Source organism: Neofelis nebulosa, chromosome 12 (assembly GCF_028018385.1).
Source record: "Neofelis nebulosa isolate mNeoNeb1 chromosome 12, mNeoNeb1.pri, whole genome shotgun sequence".
Taxonomy (NCBI): domain Eukaryota; kingdom Metazoa; phylum Chordata; class Mammalia; order Carnivora; family Felidae; genus Neofelis; species Neofelis nebulosa.
Window position 1 is genome coordinate 7,634,978 of NC_080793.1, and position 16,312 is coordinate 7,651,289.

Sequence of the window (16,312 nt, forward strand, 5' to 3'; positions counted from 1 at the left end):
GATCTGGCTCTAAAGAGAGGGAATTTCACCTCAAGGTGTTCAATCTTGAAGCCAAGCCATTCTCGAGACAGCTGCTTTCGGGCATTCAGGAAGATGGACAGATTAACCCTCGGGATCACACACGGGGTGAAGCGGTATCAAGGGGGAGACCGACTGGGAGGCTCTGGTCTCCTCGAATTCTAACCCAGCCGTATTTTAGACACAACGACTCACAGACATGCAGCTGAGCAAAAGTGCTCGTGGAAGGAAACGCACAACCACTTTCGATGCCTTGCCTTGTTGGTGCTGTTGAGTAAGGTGAGAATATCCCCTTTCTTCATGGTGACCTCCCGAGGGCTCTTCTCCTGATAGTCGTAGAGAGCCAAGACCAGCTCCTTCCCGGTCTCATCATCCATGGGGGCCACTTGTTGCTAAAAATCCAAAGGAAGGGCACACACGGTTAAAGGTTGTCTGTGGCGTGTCACCTAAGTCCACAACAGACTCCAACTTCAATGGCCATACCAAATTTACCACACACATATTTGAGAGCTCTTCTCTGAAGCTATCAGTAAAATCTGACCGACCCCAGAACTTAAGCTGTTGGAAATCTTTACTCATTTTAAACTGTTTACGCATCTTTGTGTCACGGGACTTAGCAGTGAGGTCACAAGAATGTGACCTACGACTGGCACATCTGCCGGAAGTGCCCAGGCCCTTCAATTCCCTGCGCACCCCCCCCCCCCCCACTCCCAACCACCCCGGGCAACCGCTAACTGCTGACACGAAAGCCCGGCTCACCCGGCATGACTGAGCCTGGTCCCGCAGAGCCTGAATGCTGCTGCCATAGGCACTGAGATCCGACATCAGAGCTTCGTGTTTCTTCAGTAGAGCCTGAAACCAAAATCACACACTGTGACCACGCACAAGGAACCAGGGCGCCCCGTCCTTGCTGCCTCACCGACCTACCAGCCTCCCCGGATAGCTGGTTCATTTACACGGGGATTTGATCACCTCCTGCTCCACACTTTCTCTCCCCATTTCTAATAAACATCACATTTGGAGAAAATACAAATTGGGACTTGTAGTATTATCTTTTCTCCCTGCCCCTGCATGACCATGCGGTCCTGGAAAAATACAAGGTCAATAAAGCACGGTATGGTGCACTTGGTGGCTCCCCGCCCCCCCCCACCTTAAGAAACAAACACTACCAACAAACCGAAGCCTGCCTTCCTTGAGGACGCTCCCCTCCCTCGCTACACGTAGTGCTTTAGCATGATCCACCACCACCACCCCTTCCAAAACTCTTCAGCTGTCCCCACCCCCATCTTCTGGGGGAATCCTGTATAGCACATGTCACCATTCGACTCTTCCGGGTTTTGTGAAGACTGGCAACAAAAGAGGTAGGTGCAGGGGCCGCACCTAGACCTCTATGGATAAAATCTAAGAGTTTCGCTCAGAAACACCCACTGCCGGCAAAAAGATACACCTGTGTATGTACGTGTGTACATGCGTGTGGAGAGCCAGACAAACAAGAATGGCAAAACGCTCGAGGTGGAAGGTAGGGACGGGAAGTCTCCTCTCTCCTTTGGCAAGTTTCCATAGTGGAAAGTACAAAATACTCTAAAACACACTAAAGAGCCAACGACGCAGACACTGTACCTTCCACACATTGGTCACCTTCCCCACGGGCCCCAGCCCGAGCCCCGGCAGACTCCCCACACGCGGTCACCTCGGCTGAGTCCTCATCCTTCCCGTAGTCGGTGCTGCCCACGATGGGCTCCTTCTCCCGCATCCAGGACTCGGCCTCGTTGGCATCGGCAAAGTACTGCTGGGCCTGCAGAGAGTCTTCCAGGTCCTGCCGCCGCTGGGAGGCCTTGGACTTGAGTGACTCCCACTTCTGATTCAGTTCGCTGAGCTTGGCTTTCACATCTTCCGCAGCAAAATGGCCTGGAAGGCAGGCAGGGGAAAGGAAGACCACGCAAAGGAGGCCGACGTGACGCCGGAGAAAAAGGTCCTCCGGGTGTCCACGGCACCTCCGCTACATCACTGTGGCAAGCCAGGCCCCTTCGTAACCCCCAGTTTTAGGAGAGGGTTGGGTCCCGGCCTTCTAAGTAATTTGTCCAACTTTTGCATCCTCAAGCCTCCAGCCGTCCAGATCTCTATCTGGACCCTACGAAGCAGGTATCCCAAGCTGGCACCAGTGATATGACCGTAAAGACCTAACTAACAACAGTAACCCCCAGTCCTCAGTCACTGAGACACGTGCCAGGCTGTTCCACACTCCGTCCCACATGATCTCACTCGCTCCTCGCAACTATCACCCGCATCTCACAGGTAAGACATTCGGATCGAGAGGGCAGGGTCTAGTCAAGGTCATATAGTGAGAGACCGGGGATGGTCCTCAACCCCACAAGCCCAGTCTGACTCAAGTCCATGCACTTAACCGAGGAGCAAACAAAGACCAAAAGCAAAGCCACTCCCCGGGTGACAACCGCTTACCTTCTTCCACCATGGCGTTCCCCTTCTGAGTCACTGCCTTGATGCGGGGTTCATGCCCAGCAATTTCTGCTTGGAGGGCTTGGTGTTTCTTCAGCAGATTTTGGACTCCAATCAAATCTTTGCCTGAAAGCAGAGACCGCTCCCTGGTCATCCAAGCCATCGAGACAAAAGTCAGCCCTGTCGCTCTTTAAGATTCCACTGGGGTTCCAAGTTTACCTTAAACTTGACCCTCCTTGCTCTAATATGCACCTCCTTTACGCTATGAGGGTAGGGCCCTTTCTCAAACTTGAGTCTTACCTCAGGGAGACAGACTGACCTCTGTTGGTGGACGCGGCAATGGGTTCTTTCTCCCGAATCCACGTCTCCTCATCCTCAACGTCACGGAACAGTTGCTGCAAACGCAGAGAATCCGCCAGCTTCTGCTTTCGGGCAACCATGGGTTCTTTGAGTGCCTCATAGCGAGCCACGAGGGCTTCCTGCTTCTTTTTGATGTTTTCAGCATCAAAATGGCCAGCATCCTGGAACTGGCGGGCCTGAATGGTGATGCCATCGATTCGATCCTGGAAACAGGAAGGGACAGAGTCGTGAAAGCTTGCACCAGCATGCTCTGGTCTGACTCATAACTTCAACTGTGACCCGGTCATATATGAAGGAAAACCAACACAGGTGTCTTCCCAGCCTGGAGAGTAATCTTTCTGCCTTCTCTTTCCCTCATCTTGGGCTCCCAGGAAACTCTGAGGGAGGAGTTTGATTTGAGAACAAGAGGGAATACACAGGGTCACCTAAGAAAACCGACACCTTTTATCCCTCAGAAAAACAGCAGGGCCTAGAAATCGCCTGCCATTTCTCCAGCTTCACCACCACCAGCGGCCCAGGCAGCAGCCCCCGAGTCCCACTACCTGGTGAGCAGCCACGTCAGCCTCCAGCAGGGCATGCTTCTTCTGGAGGTTCTGGACGTTGGTAAGGTCTTTGCCATAATCGTCCGAAGCCAGATGACCTTCCACCTCATACAGCCACAGCTCAATATCTTCGACGTTGCGGTTGAACTGTTGCTGCTGGTTGGCCTCGCGAAGCTTTATCCCTAGTCAAAGGAGTAGGCGTGATTGTCCACCTGTTTATACTGTCCCCCACCAGTGCTGCTCATTGACAACGGTACTTAGTGAGGAGCTAAGGGTCAGGGTTCCAGTCACTGCTTCACCCCCACCACAAAGGTAAAAACAAAACGCAGACTTGGAAGTCCTTTATTTTATTTGTATATTTTAAATGTTTATTTATTATGAGAGAGAGAGAGAAGAATGCACTTGACTTGGGCGTACACTGGAGAAGTGCACAGAGAGAGGGGAGGGGGAGGGAGAATCCCGAGATCCATGAGATCACGACCTAAGCCAAAACACGTAACTGACTGAGCCACCCAGGTACCCCCAGAAGTCCTTTAAAAAGCACCCTAACCCCCATGAGAGAAGAGCGTTCAAGAATTATTAAAAGCCCTTGGCTCTCAGCCGAACTCTGATGTTCGGCGACAAGGACCAGTAAGGGCAGGTGACCACATCACTCCCTCTCACTCAGTCTCCCCCACTACCCAGCACGTCAAGCACATTTATCACATTAGCAAAGCATCAGGATCGCAAGCAAGGAACTGCTACACGGGAGAGGAGCACGCAGGCCCGAGGCAGCCCAGCTCACCCGACCTATGTGGTTTGTGTCCCTACAACACTTCACCAGGAAGGGACACCTAACTCCCCAGCGGCCCTCACACTATCCGGGGAGGCTCCTTCTCTTACCTTTCAGTTCAGTGGCTTCCAGCAATTTCTTCCACAAACTGATGACCTCATTCATACGAGCTGCTACTTCATCCTTGGCATAGTGGTTGACATCAATCAGCTTTTGCCCCGCTTTCTCCAGGGCGTCAATGCGGCTCTGGTTGGCAGAGAGCTCAGCCTCAAAAGCCTGGTGCTTCTGTACTTTTCCTTGTAGGTTGGATGGGTCCTGCCAAAAAAGGAAGAAGGGGGTTCTACCCGGAACCCGAGTATGTCAAACTCCTCTGGATTACCTTCCTGCTTCTCTTTCCTGGCAGGGGGCAGGGTGCAGAGAACGATAAGCTTATGCTAAACAGTGTGATTTTCAGAGTTCCCGATTTCTTTCTTTAGCTTCAATTTATCTTTGAGAGCTACATTTAGCTTCCTAGCCAAATGCTACAGCGCCATGTTGGCAGAACATTACTTTATAAGCTTCATCTGTGGCGGTTTTCATCTTCTCATTGACCCAGCTCTTGAGCTCATCGGAGTCGCGGAAAAACTGCTGCAAGTGGAAGGAGTCTGCCAGCTGGGCCCGGCGACACATGGCTCTCTCGTGCAGGGCGTTGCGGCGGCTCAGCAGCTGGAAGACAAGGGGCCTCATGACCGTCCCGTTCCTGCTCTCCAGAGACTTCTTCCAGCTCCAGAGGTTACACGGACACGAGCGGGGACGGCGCGGGGAGAACGGAACGTACCGCATCTCGGCGGGTCGCCACGTCCTCCATTGCGTAGTGGTTGTTCTGAATCAGCTTGGTTGCAAATTCATCCAGTGCCTGGAAGGGAAGAGTAAAGGGCTCTTCACCAGCAAAAGCACGTGAGCACACAGCTCGGCCGCAGGAGCAAAGTAACTACCGTACAGGTCACAAAATGCTCTAAACCGAAACACAGGTCTAAGGTTTGCTGTGACAACATTTACCCCTCAACTTCTGAGTTTCTGCTTGACGTTATTAGATACAACAATGTTATGCTAGCTCCTTTCAGGACGTTCACTGCGGCTGATGTCATGACACATCTGATGTGATTGGATGGGGGATCAGAATGGGTTAGCAGCCTGTTTTCAAGGGGAAAAATACCTCTTACGTGAGCTCCAACCACTTTTATTTATTTTTCTCAAGCTTTTATTTTTAAGTAGTCTCGACACCCAACGTGGGGCTCAAGTTCACAACCCTGAGATCAAGAGTCACACGCACCCCGACTGAGCCAGCCAGGCGCCCTGAGCTCCAAGTACTTTTAGTGAAAGGTAAATCTCAATGTGGAGGTTTACGCATCAGGGAAAGACCCCATCCCGCGAGCGGAGGCGGGCCTCCCACCGGACCGTGAGCCGCCACCGTGAGATCTCAAGCCCCTACAGGAGCGCCTCTCACACAGATCCTCCGCTGCATCTGCGCAGAAACCCTTGAGGAGGACGGACGCTGGGCTGACTCTGAGGACCGCCAGAAGGAACGAGAAGAAAGAGTCTTACTGTAATCTTTTCCTCCTGGGCACTGAGGGACTTCTCGAAGTCCTCGTGCTTCTTGAGGAGCGCTTCCACACTATCCAAGGAGTCTCCCAGGTCTTCGTTCAACAGGAAGGCCTTGTGAAAGAGAACAAAAGCACTCAGGGTGACACCCTAGCCCTTTCATCAACTAAGGCCGGAAAGCAAAGGATATGCTGGCCAAAATACGAAAAGGAAGGAAGGAGATGCTATAGCCATAAAACTTCTCAGCCCTCTTCCAGAAAGCCTGACATCCTTTTAGATTCACTTAACACAAATTCACCAATAGTGTGAGTGCTAAGTCCCAGACCCAAAAAAAAAAAAAAAAAAAAAGTCCTCTTCGGCAAAAGACAATTCCACAGCAGCAGACTCCTGTCCAAACCTGGGGCCGGTCCCGAGGGTCAGCCAACCCCAGCAGCGGGAGCAAGGCCGGCACAGCCGCTGGGCGCTCTTTGTCACGGCCTCGTCACCCGACTCACAATGGCAACATGGGCACAAGTCAGCACCCCCCCCCCCCCCCCCCGGCAGCGCGGCGGACGGAGACGACGTGGTACCTCCTGCTTGCTCATCCAGTTGTCCACCTGCTCCGTGTCGCGGTAGAAGAGCTGCAGGTCCATGCACTGCTCGTACTGCTGCCGGCGCAGCTCCCACAGCTCCAGCAGGGCAGCCCGCTCCTCCGCCAGGACGCCCAGCTGCGGGGAGGAGGGGACACAGAAGCCGTGAGGGAGGGTGGGTCCTGCCGTGGCCCCCTCCCCCACCAGGCCAACAGAAAGGCTGCCCTGGAATTTCTAAGCCTCGTGCTAATCTTCCGGCCTCTCCTCTGGTTTGCAAAAGGGGACGAACTGCATTCACTTGTGGCGGCCGGCTCATGGGAAACCACACAAATCCTGAGCAGTTTAGGCTACATAGGAGGCAAGCGAGTTGATCTAGAATTAATTTACTGCCACGTTATCGCAGGTGACTTAAGATCAAAATGGTAGGTAAATGTTAGGTAGAAGAGAAAGGGCATCTATCCAAAGGCAGGCAGTAAAAATGGAGGAAGGACTCTCAGCTGAGAAATGCCAACTCGGTGCGTCTTCCCATAAAACTGGTAAATTCAGGAATGCCCTAGAGCTAATTTTTAAGCTCCAAAGTTGACAATAAAGTGTCTTTGATTTCAAAGACTCTTCTTAGTGTACGCAATATTAAAACAGCATCATCATCTTAACGTTCCTCAAGTATCTTTACACTCAGATGTTGTGAAACTTTGAAATTATATACGCTTATATGTATAATTTGAAATTCATCTCTTTCTTATTGGCTCAACTCCCTGCCAGGTCCCCTTCAGGTAGAAAATGTACCATAAACATCCCAAATAAATGGAACTTTCTTTCTCTAATCAATCACGATACTACAAATAGGTCTTCTTTTTCGGTCTCTTAAGAAACTGCCCTTGAACTTTCTGGCACAAGTTCTACGTCAGCTTTCTCGCACACCATGGTGAATGCAGCCTGGATGCTCATGGATGGATACGAGCTTTCAGAGACTCTCAAAGAACCTCTCCTCTCTTACCTTCTCCCGCACTTCATCCGAGGCATAATGCCCAGCAGCGAGCAGGGCCTGTCCAGACTCATCTGCGGATTTAAAGCTGTCCTCGTGAGCATCGATTTCACCCTAAAGGGAAAAAAGGCATAATTTATGCCTGGCAACTGATAAAAGAAAACAGAGTGGTTGAATTTTAAACAATCGTTACAAATCAGAACATCCCATCTCCAACAAGGAGCAGGGTCAATGATGAGGCCAGGTGCCCTGACACCGGTCGGGGTTACCAACCACGAGGGCACCGTTTACGGAGAAGCCTCTTTGCCACTGGCTTTTCAGGCCACCTCTGTCCAAGCCTGCCATGTTCCCACACGATTAAGGTCCGAGCCCTGTCTTCTGTTCCACTGTCTCTCTGCCCTCACGGTGCCGGATGGGCGGATTTCTCAAAACCCTCAGTCTCACAAACCTCAAGATCATGACCTGAGCCGAAATCAAGAGTCAGACACTTAACCAACTGAGCCTCTCAGGTGCTCCAGAAACCTTTCTTTTTAAGGTAAAGCCTACCAAAATCTCATAAAACTAGTTTTCTGTGGAATATACTTTGGGGAAAAAAAACCAGAGTAAGAAACTTACACCAAATATGAAAGTCAGCATTTAAATGAAGACAGTGTTTAAGATGGTACATGACTATTGTGCAAACTACAGCACTCTGTCTTGCCAGGGCACAGCCCTTCATTTTCACAGACCACAGTTAATTTCCCAACATTTTACCCGCTTCACCGTGTATGAGAAGCTGGCAGAGCCAGGCTCCAAAGGCAAAATCAACAATAATCCTATGGAGGGAGCCAGCTGTGAACAAAGTTTCAGCCACTCTGACTGCAAATGAGAGTGATCAACCGATGCATTACAAGCTAAAATGTCTTTCCTTCTGAAAGATGTCGGAGATGCTACCTTGTGCTCCTGATGCCTGTCGAGCAGGGCTTCAGCCCCGGCCACATCATTGGCGAGCTCATCTGCATTGATGAGGGCTTTCATTTCAGTCACCCAGCTGGTGAGGTCGCGGAAGTCAGCAAGGAAGCGTTGAAGCCTAGGGAAATCCAAGAAGAGCCATTAGATGTGCCACGTTCCCAGTGGAGAGCCCAGGATGGAAAATGCCTCCCTAAAGCTTCGAAGTCTACGTCCTCAGAGGCCTATCAAACCATGAAAACCCTAATCCTGGGATACAGAAGATTCTTCCATCTAGACTATAAAGGAAAGTGAGAGAAGGCTGAAAGCAATCCTTTGAAATTTGGGTTCTGTCCATCATTGTAATTCCCCAATCTGGTCCCTTATTTCCAATCTCCTTGGCATTCCCAAGTTTGAGCTCTGGTTAGTAGTTAGCATTCTTTCACTCCCCAATGCTTGATTTACTCAATTTTAGTGGTATATTTCCCTGGTGCTCCAATCACTAAGGAGAGATTCCCACTTCTATTGGTCATAACACAGCAATAGAAGCCGGAAGGATATTCATAAAGTCATAAACACTACGTGTGCGTGCGTGTGCACACACACTACAGAGTTGCCAGTCTCCAAATGTAACACAGGTAGGAAAGTCACTGGCACTTTCTTTGTACAGGAACTGGCAGGTGTACAGCAGCCCTCTCTCAGTAGGTAGAAGTGACCCCTAACCCTGCCTGCCCTCTTCTCTAAGAGGGGTCCAAAGGCGTGGGTCGCTGAGCCCCAGGGAGTTCTTCCTACCTGTAGGAGTCATTGAGGCGGGCGTGTCTCTCGGCTGCCAGGGTCCGGATCTGCTCCCAGTTGGCAATGAGCTCCTCTCGCTTCACTTGAATCTGCGCGGCGCTCAGAGGGTGGGACTGCTGCAGGCGGTCGGCCTCGGCACACAGGGCTTTGACCTGGAAACACCCTCCATCAGACAGCGCTCGTGCCCCTTGCTAACTTCTCTGTGGGACCGGCTACTTTCAAAACCTACCTTGTCCTCCAAAGCAGCAAGGTCCCTCTCCAAACCCTCGTGCTTCCGCAGCAGAGCCTGAACGCTTGCCAGGTCTCGGCCAAAATCGTCAGAGGCCATTAACTGCTCCTTCTCCTTAATCCAGCTGATGGTCTCGTCCACATCCCTATGGAATGGAGGCACCGGCGCAGCCGCTTATGGCGATTGTCTAGGGCTGGGAGTGCCGCCCAGGCAGCTCCAGCATCTATGTGGCACATGCCACGTATCCACCAGGCCCCCCAGGTATACACCCATGCCCAGCAGCCCTCTATGGCTCGGTACCTGTTAAAGCGCTGGACCTCAGCCGCCCCAAAGAGCTTCCCCTGTCGCTGAAGGGCCAGTCCCTTCAGCCGCTGCCAGGCCGCGTTTACTTCATCCTGCTTGGTCTTGATGGTCTCCTCCTCAGGGTGCTGCTCCTACACGAGGGAGAACACAGACCGGGCTGGGTCCTGAGCCCCGGGCTCCTGACAAGTGTCTGCTTCAGCAAACCTTCATCTTTCTGAAGAAACACTGGTTTTGTGTGTGAAATGGAATGAAACTTGTTCAAAATGAGCTTCCATTTCTTCTTGTATAAAAAGGGGAGAGCCATTATCTGTCCCTCCGAGTAGTGCGGTCAGTCCATAAAGCGGTTGCGGGCATCAACACCAAAAACCTTCAAGTTAACACATACCTTAACTGCAACTTCATGGTAGCTTCATCGATGCACCTACGTCCAATGCACCTGGTGCTGGAAAATCTGTCACCTCGGACGCTCGGGAGCCTACCGAGCATTCCTGTCCGTATACACGGTCTTCAGGGTGTGTTCCTGACTTCAGACTGGAGCTATTTCTTTAAAAGTACCCTTCCCCATGAACTACATTTTGGTTTTTGTCTTGACAAAAATGTGAAGTAATAAATGAAGCATTTCAGGGTTCTGGGATCCATCTATGAGATCTTAGGCTTGGCCTGACTGCTCTTGTCAGCACGACCCTGGGAGGCCCCAAGATTCCGGGGTAGGGGGTAGGGCAGAGTACATCTCTCGCTGTGGAAGGATGAGGTGTTTCTGAGGAGTGCTGGCTCTTCTTTTGTCACTGGCCAGAAAGGCAACAAGTACCAGCCCTGAAGCAGATCCATAAATTTCAGATTTATACCCTGCAAATCAAATCTCCCTGAAAGCAGAAAATCCAGTTCCTACTACTTGAAGTCCCTGGAGAGATTTCCACTTCTATTGGTCATAACGCAGCAACATAAGACAGAAGGATATATATACATAAAGTCATAAATACTATGTGTGCATTCCGGCGCCTGTAGCAGAAGCCGGGGATAAAGAAGCAGCTCACGGGAATGCACAAGTAGGCAATGGGGAAAGGCTGCACTGTCCCCTCTCGATGGCTCAGAGCCACCAGTGGAGAGCCTATTCATTACAAGGTTCCCCAGGCTCCCAAGAGAGCCCTGGGACTTCACATCAAAATCAAAAGGAAAGGAAGAGAGCAGTCAGGCGTCAGTGGATGCCTGCCAACTCTGAGAAGCATTCACAGCCACACCCTCACCTGACAGCCCCGGATGCCCAGCTTCAGCAGCCCCGTAAAAGCGTTGCTGAGCCCTACCCGAAAGTGGGCGGAGGACACAGATCAAACGAACTCGGCCCTTCCTGCCCATGGCCGCAAGTTAGAAAGCAGCTTCTAACTCAGGAGTAAGCGGAATCGCTGCCTTATCTAAACAAAACTCTGAGACACGCTTTCCAAGCCGTGCTCACACAGGACTCAGGGAACTGATCACCGAAATTTTCTTCTGGAAACACCAATTAGTATCATGATGGGGGAAGAAGCACGTGGTGCTCTGCCACCTACCTGAATGAGTTTGGCAGCAAACTGGTTCACTTCATTAACTCTTTCTTCGTGGGCAGCCATATCTGTTTGAAACTCTTCAAATTTCTTCTGTAAAACCTCCACGTGCTCCAGGTCCTGGCCCAGCTCCTCAGAAGTCACGATGGCTTCCTGCCCGGGAACCAACAGAGCCAGAGTCACCAACTGACACTCGGTAACCATGGCTCCCACTTATCATGAGCGAGGCCCACTGGGCTGGGCCGCGTCAGCTTTCGTGGATGCAGTTTTCCGTGTCCTTTGTGATCTGAGCTCCTCTCCCAGTTAAAAGGTTGAGCCCAGGGCACGTCAGGCCGAGCCTCCGGGTTCAGAGTTACAGAAGGGCGCGCGCTGCGGAGAGCAGCCGGGGCTGCGGCAACCCCACCACCGAGCGTCTTCCGCTGCTCACTGCGGCCCTCAGCTGGGCACACAGACACTCCTCCCGTGCTCTTGCTAAGGCCGACTCGGCAAACCTTCCTCCTGGAAACGTACCTTGTCATTGATCCAGTCCATCACGTCCTCGCACTCCCGCAAATACTGCACCAGCTTCTGCGCCTGCAGCAGTTTCACCCCCTTCTCCCGCATCTTCTCCAAGAGAAGTTCCCACTGGCGGTGCAGCTCCATCAAACGGGTCTGTGGGGGAGAAAAATCAGCCCCGGAGATCACGACCATCTCTATGGGATCTGGCTCCTCCACAGACTTCCCGCGGGTCAGAAACCTCACAAGTCAGAGGTTGGAATACATCTTTGAAAAGATAATCCCCCCCCCCCCGCCCAAAGATAATCTCCAAAGGAAGAGGAAATCTAAGTTTGACAACGGGAAACAGCATCCACTTCACAGTGATTCGGTAGGTCTTAACAAAATAGCTGACCTTTCACAGGTGGATTTATTCTAGTTTACTTCAGGGGAATTATTAATCATCATCGACTGTTATATAAATAATATATATAAACAATACAGAAATGCACAAATGATAATTGTTATTTATAATTGTTATTAGTAATCAAATCATTAAGTGAGATTCCTGGGTCGGAAAACTAGTGGGGGAGGAGAGATGAGGAATTAACACAGAAACAGCAGAAATCACTGAAGAGTTACTATGAATTTGCAGAGGTAGAGGGAAAAAATAAAACGAGAGGTCCTATGGGCATCATGAATGCAAAGAAACAATGACGAGGCACAAGTTAATGGGAACACCTTTTCATATAAATTAGAAAAAATGGGGAGGGGGTGCCTGGGTGGCTCAGTCGGTTAAGCGTCGGAGTCTTGATCTTGGCTCAGGTCATGATCTCATGGTTCGTGGGTCTGAGCCCCGTGTCGGGCTCTGTGCTGGCAGAGCAGAGCCTGCTTGGGATTCTTTCTCTGCCCTGCCCCCGCTCATGCACACACATGCGCTTGCTATCTCTCAAAATAAATAAACTTAAAACACACACAAAAAAAGGGGTCCTGAAACATAATCAGCAATGAAAAGGATTCTTGGCAGAAAAGGTTTTGGCACTTCTGTGAAAAGACTGTTTGTGGTACATCTCAGGTAAGGTTCATTTCAAACCTCACCCAAGTGGTAGCCACAGGCCCAAACATATTCACTTCCCAGCATCTTTGGGTTCTCACTGCAAGCCCTAGTAAGGACGTGTCAAGAACTGGGGGGGAATTGATCATGCGTTCAAGCTGAGGGGACGCTTTCCGGTATCTAATCCAATCTTAATGTATTGACTAAGCCTCCCCCAAGATACTGGGAATTTCCGTGTTAACACTGGCAGACACAAGGAAAACAAACCACAAGGGGGGTGGACACTCACAGGACAGAAGTCTGGGATCCACCCATTGTTGAGATGCCCCTCCCAGGCAGCTAAAAACTTGAAGGCCAAGGGGCAGCCAACATGGGTGGATTCTCTTAGAAACAAGGGTGTGGGTTTCATGTGAAAGGAGAAAACAGCAGGGGAAATAAACGCTCACACAATTCACTTCCACCACCGATGGTTACAAAGAAGCCCCGCCAACGAGAAGGAAGTGAAAGGCATTCCAAGGCAGAGGGGAAGGAACAGGCAAGCAGTAGCAACTCAACACTCCACCTACTCGGATGTGGGACCCAATGTGGGTGGCGGTGACTATGGGGCGCCACGCCGTCCGGTACGGTGTGAAAGTCTAAACCGGCGACAGACAGGTTATCCAGGACATAGAAGCAATGCTCACAATCCACCCCCGCCCCCACGTTAGCCTGCCTGCCAAACGAGGTTACTGAGTTATGGGGCCAGATGAAGCACCAAGCCAGGATCACCATGGGAACTGGGAACAAGACAGCAAAGATTAAATGAAAGCCCTTTGCTCAAATTAAAAACAAGACCACCGAAGGCTCACCAAAAAACCTCACCCCCCAAGTCAATGGTCAGTCTCCCACATGTTTCATGTTCACGCTCTCAGGTAAAGAACTAGGACAGGCCCCGCTCCAGGGCTGGAACAGCCCTCCTGTTCCTGGTGCATCTGACCTCGTAAACACTGCAGGCTAGAGCGCCCAGATTCTCAAGCGCACCGCAGTTTGGGAGCAGGAGGGAGCAGGCAGGCAGGGGCACTTGGAAAACACTGCAAGCTGACAGGGTGGAGAGGAAATCCTGGGTGGCTTTCTCAATAGGGGCATGAGAAAACAGCAGGAGGCAGAGGCAGCAGGCAGAGGCAGCTGGCAGAGAAATTAAGGAAAGCGAACAGGAATGAAATATAGCTTCGAAAAATAAAGCAAATAGTTGTCAGCAAAGAAAGGCGTAGATTGGAATTCCAATTCTGTCGCCTACTAGCTGTGGGATTTGGAGAAGTTACTCAAACTTCTCTGAGCTTCAGTTTCTTCCCTTCCATATCGCGGGGATAAGGGCTACCTAGGGAGCTTCTAGTCAAGATCAGAGATTACATATGTCAAGTCCCATGGCAAAGTGTTTGCACATAAATGGCTACTCAACCAACAGTAGCTAGTAGTACTTTTAAATGTTGCTTTAATAAGATCTCCAAACAGGGAGGAGGGTATTTACTAACAGAGCAGAATGAAGTGAGCTTTGGGTCCCTCCCTCTTCAGATTAACTACTATAAAGTCAAACACTTGCTCTATTTCTCCTGTTCCCTGTCTGTAGCCTGGTTATACTGCTGCAGAGCAATGCCATGCACTCTGAGAAAACAACTTCTATCCAGGAAATAATAAGGCATGCCACTTTCGTTTACCATAAGACTGTATACAAAACAGCGGGAAAATGAGCAGGAAGACATTTGTACTTAACGGCAGAAACACAGACGACATTACCCAAATGAGTCGAATATAATTAAACAGCTGGTCATGTGGCATTTAGAATTTACTCTTATTTCCTATTTACAATCATTACTAGTAATGATTAACTATTAATAATAAGCTAACTGCAAGTCTTCAATATGAGACTGCAGAGTATATCAGTCCAAAAGAGACACGTATTTACTGTTACAAAACCACTAGGCCAGACCCCAGGGGAATGGAGGCTCTACAGGGGGTCAGGAAACAAGCAGCAGAGGACGTGACACTTCTAGCCGGGCTTTTGGATGTAGCTTTCATCTAAATCTTCAAGACGGCCTCGACTGGTAAGGACTGAAAAGGCCATTCCCTCCGTGGAATGTGACTTTGGATAACAAAGAACAACACACATAGACAGGTATGACGTTAAGTCAGAACAGTTAAGAACATCTGGTTATGAGGAACTAAGCGTGCATACTTCACCCTCAAGAGGTTTGCTCTCCCTTTAATACCCTGGTATTGGAAATGGCAGAGCAGGGAAAGATCAGTTGTTGCCCCAGCTCCAGTGAACTGGTACCAAACAAGTCAAATCAAAGAACGTGAGGACACCTGCTTCAAAGTTGGCTCTGTCACCATGGTCACTAACAGGTGCCACAAGTCTCTGCTTACAGCTGGACCATAAACTCGCTTGCTCACTAGATCTCAGCAAACCAAGATCCAGACATCGAGTTTTGCCAATGGAGAACTTTATAGCATCTGTGAGTAATCCTACCGATCTTTCTGTCTTGATCTCCAAATTCACCAACTTCCCATCTAATTACCATCTGTAAATTTAAGCTTAATTTATGTAATCTTCTTTAAAGTATAATCGCATTCTAATTTGTTCTACAAAAAGAACTATTTCCCCACTGAGCATACACATACTTGTTTGTATTCATACTGAATCATCATATTACAAAGGCAAGATTTGGGTAACTCCTTTCAGAGACTTCACAAATTCTTTTAAAAAGCTAGAAAAGTCTTTTTTAGAAACCCTAACTGGCATTTAATCCACACTCTTCCGCCAACCAGACAGCCACCCTTACCAGTACCAGATGGCCACCCGTACCAGGCACTACTCCTACTCACCCTTATGGTTTCAGATGCAAAATGCCCTTCTGAGATCATCAGGTTTCCAGTCTCATCCAGTTTAACAATGGCTCCTGAGTTGGCCTGCACTTCAGCTTCGAAGGCCTGATGCTTCTGAAGCTTGCCCTGTTGGTGGACCATGAAGTGAGCCACAGCTGCAACCACACAGTATTCCCCATTCTGCCCCCCACCCAGGCCCCCTTATTCCTCCCCTCCTGAATCCAACTTCCTCTAATTATGGACACTCATCATTCCCCTCATCCCCTCACCTGCTCAATTACTCAAATACTCTCACCTCATCTATACTGGCTTTCTGGAAGCTTGGCCACCAAGGACCACCAACTTTGCATCGCCTACTGTTATGGTCTACCAGGAAATTAGTCCTTGTGTGAACATCCAATCCCCTCTAGAAATATAGAGCCAGGGGTGCCTGGGTGGCTCCGTACCCAACTGAGCGCCCAACTTCGGCTCAGGTCATGATCTCACTGTTTGTGGGTTCGAGGCCTGCATCAGGCTCTGTGCTGACAGCTGGGAGCCTGGAGCCTGCTTTGGATTCTGTGTCTCCCTCTCTCTCTGCCCCTCCCCCCACTCATGCTCTGTCTGTCTCTCTCAAAAATAAACATTAAAAAAAATTAAATATAGAGCCACACCAACAACTTTCTTAGCACATACGATTTGCCCTTGAATAATAATCCTTCTGCATTCACTCATGACATGACACTTTCTCTTCTTAGACTAGTCTGGTAAAGTAAGAGAACCGTGCTCTCCACTTGATTTAAAAAAAAAAAAAAAAGTCTTTCACCAAAACCAATAAGAAAGGCTTTGTCCTTTTTTAAAAAACAACTT

At 50.0% G+C, this 16,312-nt stretch overlaps 1 protein-coding gene across 9 annotated transcripts in view; it reads right to left on the reverse strand.

Annotated features, from left to right (window-relative positions):
• SPTAN1 (spectrin alpha, non-erythrocytic 1) overlaps positions 1 to 16,312 on the reverse strand; it is a 58,861-nt gene that overhangs the window by 33,125 nt on the left and 9,424 nt on the right. For all 9 annotated transcript variants that reach the window (XM_058693906.1, XM_058693905.1, XM_058693901.1 and 6 more), the window contains exons 3-21: positions 15,467 to 15,592; positions 11,587 to 11,727; positions 11,083 to 11,229; positions 9,536 to 9,669; positions 9,236 to 9,380; positions 9,004 to 9,158; positions 8,218 to 8,353; positions 7,297 to 7,398; positions 6,300 to 6,437; positions 5,734 to 5,844; positions 4,967 to 5,044; positions 4,699 to 4,854; positions 4,260 to 4,464; positions 3,378 to 3,559; positions 2,795 to 3,038; positions 2,479 to 2,601; positions 1,709 to 1,926; positions 778 to 870; positions 276 to 410 (exon numbers count right to left, since the gene is read on the reverse strand). In XM_058693906.1, the coding sequence (XP_058549889.1) occupies positions 276 to 410; positions 778 to 870; positions 1,709 to 1,926; positions 2,479 to 2,601; positions 2,795 to 3,038; positions 3,378 to 3,559; positions 4,260 to 4,464; positions 4,699 to 4,854; positions 4,967 to 5,044; positions 5,734 to 5,844; positions 6,300 to 6,437; positions 7,297 to 7,398; positions 8,218 to 8,353; positions 9,004 to 9,158; positions 9,236 to 9,380; positions 9,536 to 9,669; positions 11,083 to 11,229; positions 11,587 to 11,727; positions 15,467 to 15,592 (2,769 nt within the window). The remainder of the gene's footprint in view (positions 1 to 275; positions 411 to 777; positions 871 to 1,708; positions 1,927 to 2,478; positions 2,602 to 2,794; positions 3,039 to 3,377; positions 3,560 to 4,259; positions 4,465 to 4,698; positions 4,855 to 4,966; positions 5,045 to 5,733; positions 5,845 to 6,299; positions 6,438 to 7,296; positions 7,399 to 8,217; positions 8,354 to 9,003; positions 9,159 to 9,235; positions 9,381 to 9,535; positions 9,670 to 11,082; positions 11,230 to 11,586; positions 11,728 to 15,466; positions 15,593 to 16,312) is intronic.